The following is a 23726-nucleotide window of genomic DNA, read 5'->3' as shown; positions in this document are numbered from 1 at the left end:
GTAACGGACGGACGGACACAGGCCGCGAGGTGGTGCGAGCGTGTCGGCCGGTCGTTTCGAAAACGGTAACGGAGGGAAGAGGACAGGAGGAAGCCGCGAGCCGCGCACACAGTCTTTCGTGTCCCTCTGGTCGTCCGTGGCTCGTCGCTCGTTGTGTACCGCCTTATAAAACGCGCGCGCAGTAACACAGAACGCGCGACCGACCGACCGGGCACGGGGAAAGAAGAGACGGCCGGGGAAGGGGGGAGGACAGAGAGACAAGCAGCCCGTGTACGAACTGTGTGCACTCGGCTAAAAGAGAGAAAGAAGGATAGGCAAAAAAGAGATCGAGAGGAGAGAAAGAAGAGGGACGAATAGACAGATCGAGAGGCAGTCAGCGAGAGAGGGAGAGAGGGAGAGACAGAGAGAAAGAGAGAGAGAGAGAGAAAAAGAGCGAGCGAGAGAGACAGAGAACGAAAGAATAACGATCCTGCGTGTACCTTAGCCTATTAAGCCGTCGGATGCGCTCGTTGAACGTGTCTCGAACGGTGCACGATACAGCTCGCGTTATCTGCAGTAAATATTGCGGGGCTAGGCACGGGTCTCTCCCGGCCCGCTCGGATCGTTTCTAATCATTATCGTATACGTTCGCGACCCGCGCGCGTGTCGTCGTGCCCGACGTCGTGGTTGTCGCGGTCGTCGTCGACTCGGTGATCGTCGTCGTGGTCGGTGGTGGCCGCCGTCGACGTCGTCGTCCGTTGTTGTCATCTAAGGTGGATCGATAGATCGATTCCTCGTTCAGCTCTCGATACTCCTCGTCTTTCTTCCACCAGTCGCGATTCTCGATGTGCCGCGTTAGAGTCGCGAGAGAAGATTGAAGGTGGCGGCCGACGGACCCGCACAGTGACGGTACAACAGTGCAGAAAGTTTCGTGCAGTGAACGGTCGTTAATAGACCAGTGCCGCGGCTCCGACGACAGAGACCGACGCTCGCGCGGTGACGAGAGAGTGCGGCGCGCCAGCGCGCGCGCGAGAGACCAGCCGAGTCGGACGGAGTCGGACCACGAGCGAATCCGCGGGGAGCGAGGGAGATAGAAATAGAAAAGAGGAGCGAGGAAACGCGAAAGGTAGAACGGAGACGGCCGGACACGCTATATGCGTTGAAGCACCAAGTGCCCAGGGACGAGAAAGCGAAATAGGAGATATCGCCGGGTGCGAGGGAGAACGGACCAGCCGAGGGATAGAGACCGACCGAGCGTGTTAGACCCCCAGTGGGAGTGAGATAGACCGAGAATATACGAACCAGTGAGAGAGAAAGAGGCGAGACGAAGCTGCGCGAGATAGGACCGAAAGCTGCCGAGATGCATTGCCACGCTGTTCTCCTCTTGTCGATCTTGCTCGTCGTCGTCTCTTGCCCTTCGACGTTGCGTGCACGAAGGGTCGCGCCCTTGATCGAAGAAGATTGGGCGAGAAGGCCTCACCGCGCCGCCGGTAAGTCGCCATTGTTTCCACTCTGTATTCCTCTTGTACTCCCTGCGCCCGCAACGCACACGCGGCCCGATACAACAACTGCGGGACCGATCGTGCGGTCGATCCCCGGTGCGAACCACGACGTTGTTCATGCGGTAGAGATTCATCGTCGACGCTCTCTCGGCGTGCATGCCGGCGCTCAGTGGCCCGGATCGAAGAATCCGGTGACATTCTGACGGCAGCAGCTCTGGTACCATGCGACCACCAATGGAATTTTCATTCAAACATATATATTCGGGAATCGATTACCGATCGACGATTTTCGAATTTCCTTCGATAGTTTTTCAAACGTTGAACTTTTTAATGAATAATATTATTTTGATCGTTTAAAATTCCATTGCTGGATTCGACATTGTTGCAGGGGATTTAAATCGCCGTAATTCGTTTCCGGTCTTTAATACGTTCGCATTATTTCGATGACGGTCTTCTCAATCATAATATTTTCTTCAATCCAATAAATTTTCTAAACAAAATATTATAAGAATGAGACCGAAACGAGTCATTGAGTTCCTAAATATAATGTAGTAATTTCTAATAACAATATTCATAGGATTAATTTCATTTTCATTATGTAAAATACAGGATAACGGCCGTCACAAATATGTGACGCTGTTAGCGAACGAAAGTTGAGTCGAATAAGGTTATTGAAAATAACGAATTTTCATATTTAAATCTCATTGGGCAAGGAAAATATTTCTTCCTCGAGGTATAATGATTCCTTCGGAATTCAATTTTGTATGTTCCCAAGAATGATCGATTTCTTCGTTTTCGATGTAGACGGATACGTTCGCGAAGTAAAGTCGGTTCGTTTGAACGGCGGTTGAAGAAAGTGGATTTTTCGTCGAAATGTCAACTAAATTGTTCGATCCGTGTCGCGGCGCGGCGGCCCGGACCAGCTTCCCCGTTGCGATTTCGTCAGAATCCGAGCAGTTTCTTTTCCTTTAAAGGTTAGAGAACGCTCGAAAATACCGGGGCCGTGGCGGTGCGCCGCTTTTACGTAACGAGAGGTGCCGTCGCGAAAAAGGCGGGAATCGAACGACCGATTGTGCCGTCTGGCTTTGAATCGGTGTCGTGTAACGCCGGCGGACGCGGTTCCCGGCTGTACGCTTCTTCAGCACGGCGAACGCCGGGAATTTCTCAGCGAGCGTCCGCGCGTGCGCGGTCCGTCGCGCAATTTAACCGTTTCTGGAGATCGGATTAGAAAATATTTCCGACGATCGGAATTAATAATGAATTAATACCGCTGACGCCGGCATGCAAATCACGTAACGCCGTATTACGGGAGAAAAGTTTCTAAAAATTATTTATTACGGGGGAAGAATTTTTGGAGAATTATTACGGGAAGTTGTTTAACCTAAAAACCGTTGAGCGATGGTAATAGCGTCGACGATCCTGCCGCCATGATTACATCGATTTTCTGCACGACCTAAGCGATTGATTTAAGGAAGAAAACATTTTGTAATGTCAATTTATGGACCGTGGTATTTAGGAAATTTCGTCGAATCCTGTTTCCATCCACGGATTTAGCAGTTTGATGATATATTTCTACATAATTTTGTAATATACAATATTTTTAATGTGCGTCGATAAGAAGAAATTAATTTGTCGATATGGTCGGTATATGTTCGGGCCTCGAAAATTTTCGAGAAGCCCAAGAAAAGAGCAATCGTCACGAGGCAGGAAGTAATGTACCGGTTCTTAAACACCTCGCGCTGACCCAGATGTTGGAACAAGCTAATTGATGCGCATTGTATTCGCGTTTCTGCGTTGAGCGTACCACGGTACACGCTTCGAGTATCAACGTCTTAAATTCTATTTTCACGATGTCTTTGTATTATTTATGATTCTCGTATTTTTATCAGAATATTATCGAACCATAAATAAGTACAGTATTGCCTTAACCATGTCTTCATTTAACAGGACCATTAGTGGGCCAATCAAATCGGATAATCGTTTGTTCTATTACATTTTTCTTCCCGTTTCTAATTCCAATCGCGTTAATGTGTTTGAAATGATTTCCTTGGTTGTACATATCAAGCGATTCAAATCGCTCCGCGTAATTTATTCCGCGGACTTAATCCCGTGCAAAACACACAGTTGTCCAACGTTGAACAATTTAAGCAAAAATGTTTCGAGAGGAAATGCGGTTACATAGCCGAGGATTAATTACAGTTACTTCTAGATTACGTAGCGTAATACTCACCTTTAATAACGATCGAGTTACCCAGGCGAATGAAGGTATCGTATTCGAGCCTGTCTAGTTATCGATTTAAATGGTCGAACGCCGAAAGAAAGCGCGCGCGCGCGCGTTAGTGCCGCCGAAATTCGCGGGGTTTCCCGGGGGGAGAAATTCGCCGAGTTGTGGCAACGGTTAATTGAATTTAGGAAGAAACTGGTTTTCCCCGATCGCTCCCGTCACGCCGGTCTGCCGTAAAAATTCGATCGCGCACGCGCGTTACGAACAACTCGATCACGCGGCGAACTAAACCTGCGCTGCACTCCGATTTTTATCGTCGCGACATTTATGCCAGCTTTATCGCGTGCGCCTCATTAACTTTAACCAGTTTTGTTATTGTCAACTCAGAAATAGCAACTGTTATTGGGGACAATGACGTTGATATTATGTTTTCTATCTTGAACTCCGATTTTTTCTGTTTCTTCCACTTCCAATTTCTATTCCTCTGTTTTTTTCTACTTTTCATTTCTCTATTTTCTTAATTCTAGTTTCCATTTATTTCTTTCCCTAGAAATTTCTATTTTCCAATTCTCCTAATTTCAATTTCTATCCTCCCATTTTCCTAGTTCAAATCTCCATTTCTCCATTTCATTTCCCCATCAATAATATAAATTTCTCATACATCTCAATTTTCCCATCTTTATCCATGTTTTTCGTAATTCCACATAATTTCTTCCCGTGCAAAGCCTAGACGGACTCCAACCACCTACTAAAATCAATCTCCGTTCTCTTTTCCCCTTTCCCGAGCGCTCTCCTCACGCAGGAACAAAAACGCCCGTGTTCCTCGTCCTGCCGGTTGACACAAATAATTAACAAAACAGGTACCAACGTGTCCGGGTGGGCCGACGTCGCGTCGCGCCGCGACGGTCGTTAAAAGCGTGTAAAGTCGCGTGCGCGGGTCAGCGGCGCGGCGTTATTTGTCGGCGCGGGCACAAAGCCCCCGCGGCCCCGTGAATTACGCGCTCGTCGCCGCGCGAATATGTAAACAGGCTCGCCGTGATGAATGATAATACGCCGCGGCCCTCGCGCCGCGAAATTTCCGTCCTCCGGCCGCGAAATTTCCGCACACGCGCGCCGAAGTCTCTCGGAGAACCGCAACGCGCGCGCCGCCGATTGCGCTGTGTATCCGAACGGCCGATAACCCGTTTAATTGCACCCACATACCAGGCGCGTTTACGTTACGAGTCGAGCGACTCTCGCGAACCATGCGTCTGACCCGAAAGTCGCGCGAGGCGGGGATCTGCGGCCGTTAAGCCGGATCCGCACTTTCCGTATGCGGCGGACGGGCGTCGAGCAACGTGCCTCGGTTACAGCCAACAGATTTCGTACGTTTTCTTCTCTTCTTCGCTGTTTTTCTTTTTACCTTCTTCTTCCTCCGAGATACCGCTGATTCGAAGTTGCATTCGATGAATTTTTGAGGATGCTCGGCGTAAAATGTAGCGAGAAAAATGATGAATGGAGAAATAGGTTGATGTTGTTGGACGTATGATAAGGAGTAGTTCGAGATATTTGAGTCTCTTATGTTGGTTTTGTTTAGATTGAACGAGATGGCGATGGGAAATGCGTTTTTTCTTGTTTACGACGTTTATCCTTGCAGCTTGTTAATGTTGACGTTGACTAGATCTTTAGAATATTTTTGTGTAATAGATGGTTGTCCGAAGCGATTAAACTTTACGCGATTTCCTTTTTTGTTGTTGTTCCTGTTTTGCGGGGTGTTCAAGGTATCACTTTTTAGAGGTCTTTTTGTAGATGTAGTCTTCTGTGGCTAATTGCGATTCTTTCTGTATGTTGGATAGGAAAAGCTGAAGGAGAGATTTATTGGGGTTACGTGTAAAAGTTTCCTGATGTGTAATCCGAATTCCTTGAGAAGATTGAATCGAACCTACCTAAATCGAAGGGCTTATCTGGACGTAAAATCGAATGGAGGCACTATCAATCTCGCGGAATTATATAATACCGCTGGATCGCTTATCTTTCTTCAAATAGTTCATTATAATCTCGTAACGCGGCCATATGGAGGTTCTTATAATCCCATTAAACCATTGAAAATTAAGCCTTCTGTTGATACAGCATATCTTCGACACGGAACTACGATGATAAATAGTTTCGAAACTAATCGGGGCGAACGCTCGATGCACGTTCCGATGCCTGCACCTTCATGGTAACGATTTTCGAAGACCGTTCGAGGCGTTGTGTAACCGACTAACATACTGACTGCCGAACCAATTATCCGTTAAGATGCTAAGGAATCGAAGATGCATGTTTTATGGAACGGAGAGTGGAAAGTTATGATACACCGTAGTAATTGCTAGACTGCGAATTTTCATGCGAAATCAAATTGCAAGAATATAACTGGGGAAATAGAATGAAATGTTGTACTTTGGAATTTCAAATTTTGCAAATTTAATTTTTAAATTTCATATTTCGCACTTTCAATTTTTAGTATCTCTATTTCCTTGCGTCTTACGAATGTTGATGAAATTCCGTTGCCCCGGTGCGTAATTGTAGAGACTAATGGTTAAGTTTGAGAAAGGAAGAAATCTATAGGAAATGAGCGATTTTCACTATTTTCACTTATGAGTCATCGATAAGGAACAGAGTTTTCAGGTGCGCAGTGCTTCCTGGTTGCAGCGTAACACATTTTTCCCATTTTCGAATTCCATTTCGCGAAATCGCGACCCAACGCGCGAGCTGAATGCCGAACAACGTCCGATTTATATCCAATCCACACCTTCCCCGAACATCGATCAGCTGAATATTCATTGGCCGCTGGATTTCATTGTCCTCTCGTCCACGTTTCACCGAATTAGAAGCGCGATTGGACAGGGAACGGTCACGTTTTTAGGCGAAAGGCGAAAACGTAGTCAGGTTCCAAGGAAATGCTGCGTTACGTGATGCCATGTTGCACGAAAGAACGAACTGATGCAAAAAGTAAGATCGAGCGTTAAAAATTAACAAAATCACACCATTTCATTGCGCGTTCTCTTTTTTACTTTGTTTTCAGTGAAATCTCATTTCTCCCTAACAGAATCTGTTGTACTTTCTTCTTTACTATTTAATTATCACTTTTGTCCACATTCTAGCTTCATAGTGTCGAAAAGTATCAGGAAATCTAAGGTACGAACAAATCTTGGTAACATGTGTGTCTTGCAGAAAGAAAGATTTGAAATTATCGAGAGAAACTGCGAGTCAACCGTCGTTCCTGATGAGATAGATGTAATAGACAGCAAGCGTTTAATTCGCAAGCTAGCTCGATTCCAGCACGGTAGGCGTCGTTATCGACCACCCAGGCGTCGACCGTTGATTTCCGAATTACTCGAAAGCGGGCCAAATATTTGATTATCGCATTAAAGGTGTGTTTACTCGGGCGCAGGCGCCATCAGCACCGAATAATAACCCGATCGCGGAGTTCTGTTTGTTACTGTATGATGTTTGTCACGTAATTGCGCAATGTTTTTGTAGTTTCGATTGTGAAGCATATCTCGAGCCTTCGTCGAGAGACCGCGTAGAACAAGGTCGGCAACGACGGAACGCGCGCCGTTTTCTTGACGAATCTACAACAGAACGAATCCTACGAACGTCGATTTGAAATTTTCGACCACGAAGTATCAGTTGCTCCCAAACCCTCGTTATCATTATCTTCATTGCACAAATCTCAAATACGAAGCAACATTTTTACAGAATAACGCAATTTTCTTTTGTTTTTGGAATAAAGAATAAGGAAACTTCGATTTCATTCAATTTAGTGTATTGCCGAAAGTTTATAATTGGACAGTAATCGAATCTTAGCTGTACAAGACCATGATTGTGAGATATTCTTAGGAAAATGCTCTTCAAAAACAAACTCAACTAGAGACCATGCTTAGCAGGGTGGTTTTGTGGAATAAGCAACAGAGAATGATATTCCTAAATTTCAAATCCTAAATTCTCCCATATCGCGTTTTACAAGTGATGTTTCCATACTTTCTGATTACACTTCGTGTGTAGTCGGAGTACAGTTTGTCCAACGCTGCTTGGAAGTTGCTTCTCGTTCGTTCCCGTGCGCCGAGGTTCTCTCCCAAGTGGCTAGAGCCGTGGCGAGATCTAAAAGTGGTCCGTTCTTCTCCTTTATAAGGATCTAGCAGTGTCCAGTGTCGTCTGATCCCTCCTCGTCCCTCTCTTTCCCTTTGCACCTACGGGTGATTCTCTCGCTCCCGTTTCGTACCTGTTCGTTCGCTCTCGTTACCACGGGTGTAACGAAACTGTTGACTTTTCCGTGAATAACAGCTATCCATCGAGATATCAACCTTTAAATCATTTCTTCTTTACATTAAAATATTGCCAACGGTTATAATTCGACAAACATTCAACATAACATTGATATTAATATTATTTAGTTCTAATCTTCAATATTAACATCGTCGATTTCGTAATAACTTGAAAATATCTCAAGCAAAAGTCCAGTTAATTACCAGATATAGTTACCAACATAACCCCCGGCATGCTAATTTTGTAATGCGCTTATGCAATTCTTCGATCCATTAAATACATTAGAAAAAGTAATTTTTCTCATTGTACATTTCAGCGTAAAGCAGGAAAATTCGATGAAATTGCATTGAGAAAGATCGGCGCTAAAATTGAAACAAATTAGAATAACTATTCGAATTACGATTACACTGTTCTGATCTAACGACAGGAACGAACGTCCGAACGCGTTCCGGAAATACCGCAGATCTGAAACGAAAAGCCTATTCCCGCGGAGAGGTCCGAGAACGATCGGCTCTGGTCCGCAGAACGGATTTTATTGCGGGCACGAGAAGTGCCGCGGCTCTCGGGCCGAGGAACGACGGAGCCTCGAGTGCCTTGATACCGCTTTATCGCTCAGTGACATCACGCTCTCTGCACCATTTTATTCGGTTTATCGTGTAACAATAAAAACGGGAGCACACGATATCGCGCGCGGCCGCGAAGCGAATTCACCGATCTTAACTCGCGCGGACTGTTGTCCCCGGCGATCGAAGACTCTTGACTCGTGGCGGCGTTCGCCTAGTTTCTCTGGTCTGGGTTAGCTCCCGAAAGAAATGCAGAACGGAAAGATGACAAATATAGAAATTAAGATAACGTCGATTTTGAAGAACCGATGTATCGAATAACAATAGACTTTATTTCAGTTCTCCATAACCGTTTCAGTCGGGACCGATTACGCGCACTTTTGTCACGCGAGTCTCCTTTTCACGTAGTAAATCATGACACTATTTATGCCGTAGTTTTTATGTGCGATCTGAATTTAGCGGCACGAAATAAAATGTATTCTCTTACTAATATTTTGTTTTTTTCGTCCATCGACAGACTCTGTTCACGCGATATTCATTCGCGTAAATTTTCGAGTGTTTATGGAATTTTCATTCGCGTGAAACGAATCCACGTGGAACGGATCCTCGTGTAAGTCGAGGGTCAGGTGTATATAACAGTTTTAAATAGATATTTTCGGAAGCTTTTCAATTGCTAGTTTTACCTGTATAGTGAAATCGGTGTTTTCTTTGACATTTTCACCGTTTCGTCACTGGTGTTTAGATAAGATGATTTTTCATAGAAGTTCGACGCGTTAAAGGCGGGGCTCTTTTGTTACGTAAAGTAGGAGTAGTTCGTTTGCTAGCGGTGCTTCGATACCGTCCATTACTAAGGATTTGAACGTATTTCTTCGTAGGTGTTATGTGAATTATAAGATGTTATCACCATGTAATATCGTGTATAATATAATTATGTTCTTCAACTTTGATATTGTCGGTTCTTAAAAAAGAGTGTTGGAAAATTGATTTCTTCGCGATAGATCGAATGAACCGAAGTTTGTTGGATCCACGAGACGTGAGAAGGTTAACGTAACACTCGCTGGCGAAGAATCTTGAGTGATCAATTTCTGCATTGATTTTTCGTTAACGGAATGATTGTTCTTTGCTGGAGTTTCTTCCAAGTCCCTAGTGAACGCGGACTTTCATCGATTGGAATTCTCGGATTAGGAAGAACGATGAATAATTTTATTCGATCGGAATGTTCATCCGTGAAGATCGACTCGTAGATAAAACGGAAGAATTACCGTTAACGTAAGGCTTTCCAGAAGATTATAAAGTTCCTTGAGATTATGAGCTGTATAAGTAAATTCCGATGAGCAAAATGAGCAAATGAATGAACACTGGCCATTGACGGTGGTTAATTTTTATAAAAGTTACATGTGTATTATATCCTATCTGATTAATAAATAGGATATTTAACACTAAAGCTACCGAGGCGTTTCGACATTCAAGTGAAACTACTTATTTTTAAAATGTACTTCTTACATTTAACACGTTCGAGATATAAATAATTGCGACATAAGAAAACTGAAACCAGTAGCTCTGACGAATGAGGTAGTTCTACCGTTAAAGATTGCAGCCCCAGTTGTCGCGAACAAAATATAAAAAACCGGTAAACCCGTAAATCTAGGGAAAACCAGGAAGACGGCTGTTCCTCGTTCTTTTCCTCTTTACGCTTAGATTTCTAATACCTACTGTTATACCCAGACAATAGACGTCCGGTTGGTGTTTTCTATTATCCGGGCCACGGTTGTTGCCAGTAGTTAGTTCTTGTTTAGGGGATACAAGGGGAAATCCCTGGGGCCGGGCACAGGCCCAACCGGCATCGTCAACACCTGTGCGTACCTGCCTGACCTACCTTGATTGATTTCTGGTGGCCGTGAGAGCCGAGAACGCTCTCGAAAACTTACCTGTCGACCCTGATCGTTCCCATCGCGGGGACACGCGTGCAATTCTTCAACGAGTAAACGAAAGTGTCAAACAACCGAAATTTAACCCCTTGATCTGTAATATCGCGATAGTCTCGTGAAATTTTAAACTAAATTTGACAAATCTAAGTGTCATTTATTTTTGTATGATATAAATTATATATTACTTTTCCACTATTAATGGTTAACCTTTCGAGTAAACGTAGACGAATTAGTATCAACAATTTTTCTATTCGTAATTAATGATTAATGACAAGGTAGTTGTATTGATCATAGATAAGAAATAAATTGTAGGACAAGGAGTTAGTACTAGATTTACAGGCGTTTAATGTACAGTTGCGTTATCCCTAGAAGACTCTATGTTCATTTATATAGATTTTTGAATTTATAACTGTAGGGTGTGAATGGCCGATTGTTTGTGTGGCATCGTCTTGCGACTGGGTGGCGCCGCTGTGTTTGAGAAACAGGGAGACTGCGTTTAGAAAATCTTGAGTGGCTGAAAGAGTGCGAAGGAAGAGTCTTCGAGACGAGCGACTGGACCGTGAGAATGCAGCGATTTAATTACAGGGATTAATTTTGATTATGAATGCGAGGATCAGGGTGTACGCGAGAAGGGGTGCGCGTGGAAAGAAAGAGCGATTGGGGATGAATGGTCAGTTTGAGTAAATAGTGTTAGTATACTTATTGTTATTATTAATGAACTGTTGTTCCGGTAGTCGAATTGGGATTCATTCGGGAGTTTATAATAGAGAACTTGGAAAACAGAGAATCGGAATAAGCTTTCGCGTAATTGCATTAATCAAAATCGACTTAGATCTTCAGTAAATAGTGTCTGTAAAATTTAATGTCCACCAAATTGCTGGATAACGGTTATCGACAATAATAAATGTAAGGCGATAATAAATATAATAAGAATTATCTTGGTCGGCACTGCACGTGTAGCCAGGTAACCGCGTTCGCACAGACCAGCAAGACAATAGTACCAGAAAATGTTTCCCAACAGCAGGGTTTATTGAGTAGCAATAAACGTAAATACGGGTGGCCATTAGAAGAATTTCGAGGTACTTTACTCGAGGGATCGGCGTCCGATTAGGGTAACCAGGGGAAATACCAGAATGTTTTCTTTCGGGAAATTGTTTGGCATCATCCAATTACACAATACGGGACAGGCAAATTAAACCTAGGTTTACCAGGCGAGTCTTATTTCTGATGTTTTCTACAATAATTAAAAATACGATGCTTCTGCCACGAATCACCGAAGAATCTGAATGATTCACTGAAGTCCCAACAGATGCACTTCCAGAGAATTCCGATAGTAGCCTCGAAACGAATCCTTTCAAATAGCTCCATGGAATTATTCACAGACTAATTTCATTCTCGGATTAGTTAGATACTTAACACGTTGACTGCCAAATGACTCAACAAAACTCCCACAGAATCTACGGTTCTCTTAATAAAACAGAAACCAGAAAATCAAGATTCTCGATAACGATTGCTCTACTATCCTTCCTATATTTAGTACATCTAACAAAATTCGATGCGTCAGCAAGGGAACTAATTTCAGTTGATGAAAGAGATACTGTCGTCTCCGAAAATCATCCCGAAATCGGCTGACGTACCAGTCAAAGTGTTAATCACTTTCGGATTGTCTCCCGAGGAGAAATAGTCTCCTTAAAAACTCGACTGTTACTCGCTGTTCTGCGTCGAAACTAAAGAAAAAAACAGAATTGATTACAAAGTCGTGAGGTCGTCTGTTTCTTCGAACCTGGAACGTGTCATCGCGGTTCGCGTTGTCTCTCTTCGCTGTTCGCCTCGTCTCCGCCTTTCTCTTCTGCTTCTTCTTCTCCTCCTCCTCCTCCTCCCTTTTCTTTTTTTCTCTTTCCTTTCTTTCCCCCCGGGCGCACCTGCTTAACGTAGCACGCCCGGCGCTAATCTCAATTAGTCTTTATTGCCGGCTTGGCGACGCCGGACGACCGCGGGCTTCATGCGCGACGCGATTTAATGCGTCGGCCGCGACCTCACACCGAGCATTCCGGATACGCTGTGCTCGCGGACGATTCCCTCGCGCAATATTCAAAGGTGGATTCCCGTCCGTGTGCGAGACCACGCTCGCAGACCCCCTTTCGCGTCTGTAACGGCACACGGTCCGCAGCGAGAAAACAATTAGAGCTCGCAACCCGCGTATGTCAAGGTTTAGTTGTTGAAATCTTGTTTTGATTCCAATTGAAAATCCAGAATCGCTTTATTAGCTGGAGAAACCCTTAATTCCCGCGTGTCTAAAGATACAGATACACCAGCGAGCAATTTGCAGCATTTCCCCGGTAGCGATTGAATTGACTTTAACGTCAACAACCTCGGACGCTATCGAAATGGGCAAGTTTCTTGCCGATGTATCTTTAAAGCTAATCGCTGGGTATCCCGAGCGTCTGTAATTTGTATATTTGAACGTGTACAGGTTTTACTGAGTTCATTTCGTGGAACTGCGTTGTTTTAATTATTTCGTTGGCGGTTATAGAAGAGTTCCGTTGAATTAAGAGAAACCATCGTAATCTTGCTGCGAGGATCGACTATCTTCAAGATTTTCAACGCGTTTGTATCTCTCAGCCTTGTGGGCCAAAAATCTGTTGCAGTTATGTTCAGTTCACGGTTATCTACTTGGCTATCATCGCGGGGTTTCGTTGGTATTCGTCGATGCGCGATTTTCCCGTGCAAAAATTTTAATGAACAAGCGCTTCGACCTTCGACTCGCGAACAAGGGAAAGCCGAGCCGAAGCCGAGACGTAATGAGAGAAAGAAAGACGCAGAGAGGGAGACCCACCTGAACACTAGCGCCCGGGGCACCGGTGACGGTTGTTGATCAAGAATTTATCGGGAATAAATAAAGCCGAGAAATGGATAATTAACCCCTCGAGCGGCACGGGAGAGCCGCGCGCCCCGGCGCGCGGTGTAATCTCTGAACGACCGCCGCGTATCTTTATTATATTCGCGTGTTTACGAACAGACGCTCGCAGCCGTCGAGAGGACGCTAGTAGCAGGTGTTCTTCGGGGATCTCTTTCTTGGAATCTTTGTATTTTTGATAATGCTATTACGGAATCGTGCACTTTTATTCCTTTTTCAGTTTTGGTGTCTTCGAAGGAAAATTGTATTCATATACCGGTGTTTTTAATCTCGCGTCGACGAAGATTCGTTGAACTATACAAAATCTTTAGCGCGTGAAGTGAAATTATATGTCAGTCGCTTAAACAATAGAAAAGAAGCAAACTGAGTGCTGATCTGTTGTTGTTCGAGGAATTAAAACGTTTGTTTGCGACCGAGTTTTCGAATGGAAATTTTATCTCGCTGAAATGCCGACATTCGTTCGCAAAGGGTTAATTATTAATTTTCCTGTCGTCATTGATCAAATTTGTTTCATTTCGTAAGGTTCTTAAAGAAAATTGTACTGGGTTATAGTATAGCGATTTTTAAAGTATATTTCAATGAATATTGTAACCACACTGCGATTCTCTATGCAAAGTCAGAATTTGTCGAAACACACAGAGGTTAAGTAGAAATTAATTTCTTCTCTTGGCAATCTTGAAAAGCTGAAAATAGTAAGAGTAGTCTCAAATTTTTATATATACTCCTCTATTCTGTATTCCATGCATATTTATCATAGATGCACAAAATCCGTGGTCCAGTTGTATTAATACGTCAATAAATTCTAGTGGCAAACCACTGAAACGACTGTGAAACTTCGAAGAAATTCGAATGTTGTATGTTTCCTTCGAAAACGACATTAAGATATTTAATTGCACGCGTCTCGTTCCGTCTTCCTCCTTTCCTTTCTATCTACTTCTACTTCTCTTTGTCGACTCGTGAAAGTCCGTCGACCAGCAGACGAATCCGATGCCCGTCCCGTCGCGTCGCGTCGCCGAGATTCGTGTTAGCACAGTGGTAATCTCCGGCAATATGGACGCCCCGAGAAATTAGCATTTCGCGAACCAAACTCGTCGCGGACCCGAAATTGCAGGCATTATGTATTATTACTGTCGAATCAGACTCGGTCGTTAATTTGTAAATCGATTTACGAGCTTCCGTAACCTTGATGACTTCCATTATAGCTTGTTCAGCTCGTCCCAACGACTGTTATTGCGCTCGGTATAAATAAAAAAAACAGAGAGAGATAGAGAGCGAGGGAGAGTGAGAGAGAGAGCGGCAGAGGGGGAAAGGGTAAAAGGAGCGAGAGAGAAAGAAAGAAATGTCGCATTCCGCGGGAGAGAGAACGAAGGTCACCTTGGTGGCCCTCTTTGTTCTTCTTATTCTTCTTCTGCGTTTCTGAGTGGCGGACGCGTGGCGTTCGTGCAAATAATTTCCGTGAGAAAACATTCGTTCGGGGGATCGGGTTTTCCAGTGCCACTCGGAAATTCGCAAACTCAGACGGTGCAAATTTGAAAGATTCGGGAATATTGAAATCTCACCCTTCGACCCTCGAAGCGATATTCTGGTGGACATGAATTCTTTCGTTGGTTTGTTAGACAATTTACAATTTGTTCCAGATTTCCAATTTCCAAGTTACAAAGTTTCTTAACGATCAAAGAAGAAATTAAACCAACCAACCATTTTGTTGACACAACCATTTTACCATCGACAATTTATTGAAAAAATAAGAAACTTCTAGGCACTATGTGTACATTTACTCCGAACTATAATAATTGATGACGGAAGAGTAACATTTAATTTGAATTCAAAAGAATCGAGTAACATCTATATTTACTCAATTCTGTGTAAAATTATCATCGCGAGCCTTACACGATGCTGTACAGCGAAGAGTGAAAAACAAATTTTAGAACACGTCGAAAAGGAACAGCATTTTATATTGCAGGAACTCGACAATATTCAACGTAGGTTTACGCTTAAATGTTGAATTGCACCGCGTGCAAACGTATCCTGGAAAGTTCGAAGGCGGCAAGCGTTGCAGTGTCGTTGTGAAAGGAGGATCTCCTAAAAGGCCTGGAAAAACGCGTTTCACACTAGAATACCCCCTTAAGGTCTCGGTGTAAATGGATCTTATTCACGTGCGGGGCAACGTCTCCCTCTCTTTCTCCCCTGCGCTCCTCTTCATTCGGCTCTCCGGTCCCGTCGCACCGCTCGTCTCGTTTCCGTGCACGTTCACCGCGATTCTCGCTACATGATTCGCGGCTAATTGGCCGCAGCCACGAAGACAACGTGGCCGTTGTGCGTTAAAGAAGTTTAGCGCGCGAGCCAATGTGCGTTTTAAAGTAGGTAAATCACGACCCGCGCGTACCCATCGCAGAACGGACGACGCTCTGGCCACGCGGGGGCCGGTTTCGCGCCTTGTAATTCCCGCGCCGACGACGACGCGACGCGGACCACGATGGATTTCGCTGGTTCAAGGCCGTTCGAACACGCCGAATACCCTGAACACATCGCATTAGCCATTACTACAAAGATTCTCCAACATTCCCGCATTTCACGACAGATCTCTATCAAAATTAGACACAATTGGACATTGAGATTAACTAAAAAGGTAGCTTATAGCTAGTTACAACCTGTAACTACCCAAGATTCGATTATTTAAATTTCAATATTAGATTACCAATAATTGACGATCACAAAACGTGACACGGTGAAACTACAATTTCGTCGAGAGGACACAATTCTCTGAAGCGTCCCTCTCCCTTCGAAGTTCCCCGCTGGAAAAGTATAACACCGTGAAATTTCAATCGACGCAGACAATAAATCACTTCCAAATAAAACGCTCGTACATAAAGCACGCATATAAACATCACATTCTCGGCGTTTCTAAAAAAATCTTTACACCACTTTCAAGCCAAACGGTCCGCATCGTCCGATGCCGAACCCAGTCGCTCCAGCCGACCAGCCCAGTCAGCCAGCCAGCCACGAGCCAGCGAGCATTTAACGAGCGCCCGTTCCCATAATCCCCGACACAGTCGAATCACCCCGTGCATACGCCGGTAATTCTCGTCGAAGGAACGACCGTACCGTTCCCGTTGTCCTTTTTGCTCAGTCTGTTGTAACGCGCGGAGGTATCTGGCCGACATCTTAGGCGTAGCCCCGGCGGCACGGCGCGGTGCGGCGCGGCGCGGCGCGCACGGATCGGTTAAGCCGAGCGAACGCGCGACAGGACAATGCCTGTAATCCGATTTTCAATTTGCTGCGTCGAACTTATTCGCGGCGGGGAACGTTTTTCTCCGGTTCAGCGCGTCCGGCGTGCCGGCTGAAACGCGCGTTGTCGTCGTTATCGTCGTTTATTATTGCGCGCGTCGCGTCGCGCCGCGAGACGTAAATTCTATTAGGTCCGTTTCGATCCCATTGTGTCGCCGCGGTGTTCGAATCCAATAATAGCGCGGTCGGATAAACAGGGCACAGCTCGTCCTTGATGTATCGACCTCCTTACGAAAGCTCCCCGCGCCGACCGTATTTTTAATTCGCGAAATCACTTGACCAACGGCGAACCCGAACGTTTTCCTCGGGTTACGACAGCCGCACTCGGGTACCGTAAGCAGGCACGTATAGGACTCGATGGTTAGCGGGATGACACAGAGGAAAGGAGGTTCTTTAACCGTGTTCTTGTTTAGGGTAATTCCGGGTGAGATGGATGATGTGATTGTCGAATACAATAGAACCTCCGTAACGCGGTTAACATTGGAACCACGATACGGGGAAAAATCATCTTGATATCTTCTTCTCGCAATGATTAAACAGTTGACTGATACTTCTCTTAGGAATTATTACAGAAGTTCATTTAGGAGTACGCAAACTGGATTGTAAATTGATGAAAGTCTGGATAGATGCATTCTTGGAGTTTCTGTAGAGGAATTTCAAAAAGTCAGTTTAATTGTTCGGTAGTTTGATATCAGTGGCCATATTGAACAGCAAATTTGAATTGAAAATTAGATGAAAACTGATCAATCAAACCCTCATCTCGCATCTTAGCTATTAACACTAAAACCGTCAGATGAGTCAAAATGATCCATTCTCAGTTGATCCTTCTTGCAATTATTAAAAAGGTGGCAGATGCTTCTCAGAGAAATTATTAAAGGAATTGATTCAGCAATACACAAACTAAATTGTAAGTTAGTTAAAGTCTCCATAAATGCACTTTTGGAGTTTCTATAAAGAAATTTCAAAAAATCAATCTAATTGCCCGGTGGATTTAGTGTCCAAATGTAGAGGAAAGATATGTTGAGAAACGCAGGTTTAATCGGACAGTTTTCATCTGATTTTCTATTCTAATTTACTATTCGATACAGTTGCAGGTGACCGATCAAGACTATAAACAAAACACATAGTAAAAATTCCTCTTGCCCCGGTGCCGTCTCGCTAGCCATCGCGTCATGGACGGACGGTAGCGATCGTTTCGTCGCGAGCACGCGGCTCCCGGTCATTTGATTCGTCTAGCGACGCGTCTGGGATATTTTTTGCCGGCGACGATATTCCTGGTCGCGTATCTCATTTTTGTCGATGTTACGTATCGCGCACGCCTCCCGGAACCGTCACGCGCGCCATCGCCTCTTCTCCACCTTCGCTGCTCGCCGTACGAAATCCTGCGTTAGATATCTGTGCCATATTTGTCTAACGTTTGAAAAAAAGTGGTAATTTCATTTATTGTTTACAATCTCGTACCGTGTTGCTATCTATGAAAGTTAACACTAAAACTATTAAATGCACGAAAATAATTCCCAAACTCCTCTCTCGCAGTTATTGAAAAGGTGACGGATGCTTCTGAGAAACTGCTAAAGAAACAGATTTAGTACCAGGCAAACTACACATTAATCAAAATCCCGATAGAACTTTCGGAGCCTCTACAACAGAGACAGAAGATCCTTTAACACTAGAACTATCGTACCAGTCAAAATAGTTTCGAATTGTTTGCTACGCAATTATTGATATCTTAAAAGCATTGAATATTCGAAATGATCTTGAATTAAAGAGCGTGACTTGAATACTGTAATGAGTCTCCTAAGAAACTGAAACTAATCTATTGTTAACATATTTATAGAGATTACATATCAATCGTAATGCTCGGTAGTTCTAATGCTAAAATTAGAAAGAATCAGACAAATATCTAGCGTTAATTCCAACCAGTCGCACCCGTGTATAAATACATTCACATTAACCTACAAGTTAACCCTTCATTCGAACTTGAAACCACATATTTCAATGTCAGTAAAATGCGAAGCAGACTTGCGAAGCCTCCAATATAGTATCGATACAATAACAACTATCCACTGTTTAACAGTTGGAGCAGCATTGTCATAAGAATATTTACTCCCATTGAAACCGATAAGTTGATTAACGCATATTGCGAATACAAACGTAACTTCCTAACAGTTTCTATTCGCGACCCGAAGGATTAAGCTGGAAGCTTCCCGCAAACGTGATCAAGCTGCATATCCCAGGGACACTTAGTTATTTACCCGATCGCTCGAGAGGTTCGCAGCGGATGGACGTGCGCGCCCGTCCCCCCGTGGCGGACGCGTTATGTATCGGTCCTCTCTCACGTGGTGGTGGGAGATGTTTAATCACGGGTAGCTCGCGACCGCGCGCGCTGTACGGTTAATCGCGTGACAAATATACGGACATCTATATTCGCTTGGCTCGGCCCGAAGAATTTATATAGGGAGGAATGCGCGAGGGGAGTCAGAAGCAGAGTCGAGCGAGCTCTCGCACACACCCTCAAAGGATCATGCGAGGAGAGTCACGTGTGTTTTGCCGGGGATCGCGCGCGCGCGCGTGCGTGCGCCTCTCTCTTCTCGATTTATGAATAGGTCTCTTTACGTACCGGCGCGCGGCGAACCGGCACGTGAACGCTTCGGGAGGAAACTGTAAAAATAAAAGGGAAACACGACGGGCGAGCGGTGACTAGACCCGACGAGCGCGCGAGCGCACGCGAAATCTACGCTTTCCGAACCGGATCCGAAAATAACACTCGCGGGTACAGCGAAGTTCGAACAACGGGAATTTAATGACGCTTGTCGTCTAGGGTGGTGTTCCTTCACCCCTTGTTCTACGGTTCCTTTTTCGACTGTGATCGATGCGACTACTTTGTTGTCGACGGCTTATTGGGAAATGGGATTCTGGGTATATTCTGTGTCTATGTTTGATCTAAAGTATAATGATTGATAATAGGAGGATAATATTCAATTTGTGTTGACGAGAATTGAATAAGTTCGTGTTTGCTAAATTCTGTTCAAAATCTTCACCACTGACACGTTATTGTAAGGTAGGGGGTTCACCCTTAAGTGATGCAGCTGGTCTGTTAGATAGCTGAGCTATGGGTCGATGATAGTAATAAGGGGATAAAATGTTCATGGCTTCAGTGGTTGAATATTATAGTGTAAATGAAAGGTGCATCGATGCACTTATAATTGTAAACGGTGCAATTAAGGGTTGATGCTCTGCGTTCGAAGAACTGCAACTAGCGAGCAATGTTTGGCGACTTGAAAAGTACAATTTTTTAAGGAGGGTTGGTAGTAGGAAAATTTTGAAAAATATGAACTTTTTGGTAAGTTGTGTTTTGAAATTCTGTAGACGTGAGAGAACAATATATTTTTTCTCAAGACACGTGGAAGAAGAATTTGCATTTTCTTCAAGGCGTAGTTTCACCCTTTAAAAGTGAAATTTAGGAAGAAAAAAATTGCAATGTATTAAGCTTGACGTACTCTACTTATACACAAAGTTTCTTTTTTTTTAATTTCCGGGTTCGGTAACTTCCCTTGTTAGTCGAACTCATTCCGAGTGTATCAGCGATATTTTGCTTCAATTATGTATTAAACGACTAAATAACACAGTTTTAGCGTTGACGCGTGTTTTGAAAATTGTTTTCTTCCAAGTGCAAAGGGGTAAGAAACGCAGATTCTTGGGCAAAGGTTCGTTATCGCGGAATTGACTCAAAAGTCGAATTAGAAAATAAGGCCGAGGATCCTCGCAGATCGTCAGGTTTGTCTGCGGGACGTTTTACGACCGGCTGATAATTAAATCGAAAGCGATCGTTAATCACGCGGCATGGATCTACGAGTGCCCCATTTGACTCGAGTTATCGTAAAGTCTTTACGTTCAACCTTTGTTCACTGTTTACGTCGATGCGACTCGAAAAGTGTATCTTTTTCATTCGTAAATTATTCACTTTTCGTTAAGCCGGCGTTAATTGCAATACGTACCGTAAGAAAATACGCGAGATTAATTTCTCAATCCAAACATGAACTTCTCGGCATTGTGCTCGTAACGTAATAAAACGTGTCAATGGAATACGAATCGAATTAAAAAATGAAAGGGCTCGACCAGATAAGAATTTCAAGAAACCGTCAGAAACACGTTGGAAAAACGATAAACCGGCGATCAGCGATCGGTAGAGAGGCTCGACTCTCCCGTCCGCGAGGAACGAAATTATATTCGCCGTGACGCGTAGCGGGACGATATGATAAACGGAAGACTGCGATGTTTTGACTTGCCCGAATACTTCGGAAACACGATATCGCGCTTGTTTATTTTAAGAAATCCGCGATCTACGTGCATGCGTCGTTCTTACCAGGTCCACGGTTAACCGAAGAACAGAAAAAAGAAGGAACAGGAGGAAGCTGAAAACAGGGGAGGAAAAGAGAAACGGAAAATAATGAGAAAACGCGGAGAAACTGAGGCTTTGCACGACGATTGGGTAAGGGTACGGCCACAACGGAGCTGCGATTCTTGATTGAATAGGTACATTACTTCAATTATAATTAAAAACATCAAACTTTAGAATTAGAAATTACGTAGGTCCACGCTATCAGTTTCGAACTTATCAAACGACAGCGTTCACGCCGATGCGGCGTATATAGTTAATATTTAACACTCTCAAGATATCAATAGTTAGGAAACAAGGGAACTGAAACCCGTCTTTCCGACGGATGCGGTTTTATACTGTTAACCCCTTGTCTTACAATAAACATAGAAAATGCGTAGACATTAGAAATAGAAAATGCATAGAATCTTTCTCTTTTTTCAATAAATCGTTACTGACAAAGTTGTATCAATCACAGTTGAACAAATCATAGGGCAAGCAGTTGATACGCGTCGAACAGACGCATTTCGTCAACCTAGCCAACCCTTTGAGTGCTATGGGAATATGCATTTTTCGATCTCTTTAATCTCACACGTACCGTGTTGACGATTATGAGTGTACATGATTAACATACTCATTCCTTGGCATCATCGATTCGTCAAAACTGATGCATTAGAATCTCAATTACATGAACTAACATAATCCATCGATTTTCGGATAAACAAAAAAATATTCCGTCCACACGGAACCTTCCGGCCAGGAGTGTTCACCACTCGAAGGGTTAACCGATCAACGATAAAAGCGTGACGAATCGACGGTCCCCTCGCTTCTACCGCAGCGTTGCTATAAACTACCCCGAGTCCCGTGATTTCCTCGCCGCGTCTCGATTTTTCCTCCGCGACGCGCGTGCACGCGGACGGAGACGGTTTCCCTCTAGAGCCAAGATAGAGGAGCCGGTCAGACGGTGTCCGCCTATCGGCTTCTCCCCTCGCTCCCGCGTTCCTGCCGAGGAAACGCGATGCATCCCGCGAACCGAGAAAGAGAGAGAGAAAGAGAGGGGAACACCGCGTATATTTAGACGGGCTGCAGACACAAAACGACTTACCACCACCTCCGCGCGCCTTCTCCTCCGCGTTCCTCCCCTCTCGCCCCCCCTTTTCGGCGCCCGCGATCCTCCTGCGACTTCTTTTTTTCTCCCTCTTTCCCCGGCTCGTTTCGCCGGCGGTTCCTATCCTTTATTGTTCTCTTTCCGGTGTTCCGGAGATGCCGTGTGTCGAATCGCGCGTTAATCGTTAACCCTCTACAGGCCGACTTCTCGTTTGCGTGGAAATACGGATGTAGTTGTAAAATTAACGAATATCAACCTGTAAATACGAACTAACAGTGCGTTCAACGGTTTTAACACCTTGCCTTACAATATCGGACTCGCGGTGAGGATTTCAAATAGAATTTAACAAGCATAAATATCATTCAACCTGTTCAAATGCAAATTACGTGATATTCCCATGTTATTAATGAGCATACCTTAGAGCACACGTTGACATAGACTAAGACTGGAATTTTCTCTTATTTTCAAGGAATTATTAATAACGAAGTAGTCAGATCGTTCACAGTTCAGAAGGGAATCATAGGGCAATGGGTTAATAGATCGTATTGAAAAGAGTGTAACTTGTAATTTGGAAATTAAAATGAGGAACCTTCACGCCTGAGGGTATAGAAGTCTAAGTTAATCGATTATTTGATTTTATTCGCTACTTGCTATGCGAAATGATATAAATCAAGGTGTCAGTAGATTTTTACGCGACTTCAAAGTCATACGGACCTATAGAGGGGTGACACGTTAAACGCGGAGCTACTTTTGCCTCGTTTTTCCACTTGTGCTGCGAGTAAATGGGAAAATTGTGTTTGCGCGTGAGCGACGGGCGTAACGGTGAAAATCTGTTTGTTTTGTTTGTGATGGTTTGATGAGATCGGTGTTACGAGGGAAATGAACGACACCGAATGAGGTCGAATATGGAATAATTCTGGGAGTCCGAAGAGTCCCGACTCGGATGTTTGGATCCGTTATCGAGCCGTTATCCGAAGATTAGAAGCGCAATCTAGAAAGCTTAGACCTTTCAATGTTCCCTAGCGAACAATAGCTGCGAGCGTTTAACGAGCCTTTGCGTAATGGAGTACTTCGGGGGAAACGAGTGTTTCTAGAAAGCTGGAACATTTTTTCCTCGCTTTATCGCTATCGTTGTCAGTTCCACGCTAGTTAACTGCTAATCAATGGTGTGCAAATTTGAAAAGGAACAGGTTCAGCAACGAAGCAGTCATTTTTAAAACAATTTTATCGAAAAGGCTTACAAATTAAAACACAATCAACATCTTCCACCAACACCTTGTGGAAATTAAGAGACATCAATTACCACATCCCATCGACAATATATCAACCCTTACACCAGAAACCTACATAGTATTCAAAATTCCCCCCAAATATTAACACGTCGAATGCCGTTCGATTTTATAAAGCAAAATACACAAAATGGAAAAAACATGATATTAAATCATTTGATTGAATCGCGTTATTACTATTGCACGTTCGTTCCTTCGCGTTGAACGCCACGTTAGGTAGCATTATTTGTAATATGTTTCCAAATAATCGGGGGTTCATTGAG

At 44.1% G+C, this 23726-nt stretch overlaps 1 protein-coding gene across 3 annotated transcripts in view; it reads left to right on the top strand.

The window, feature by feature from the left end:
* sog (chordin short gastrulation) overlaps positions 1 to 23726 on the top strand; it is a 133921-nt gene that overhangs the window by 2642 nt on the left and 107553 nt on the right. For all 3 annotated transcript variants that reach the window (XM_076368918.1, XM_076368917.1, XM_076368919.1), the window contains exon 2: positions 813 to 1469. In XM_076368918.1, the coding sequence (XP_076225033.1) occupies positions 1340 to 1469 (130 nt within the window). In that variant the 5' untranslated portion in view covers positions 813 to 1339. The remainder of the gene's footprint in view (positions 1 to 812; positions 1470 to 23726) is intronic.

This window comes from Nomia melanderi, chromosome 7 (assembly GCF_051020985.1).
Source record: "Nomia melanderi isolate GNS246 chromosome 7, iyNomMela1, whole genome shotgun sequence".
Classification (NCBI taxonomy): Eukaryota; Metazoa; Arthropoda; class Insecta; order Hymenoptera; family Halictidae; genus Nomia; species Nomia melanderi.
The sequence above is the reverse complement of the archived record's forward strand: the minus strand, read 5'-3'. Positions and strand labels throughout refer to the sequence as shown.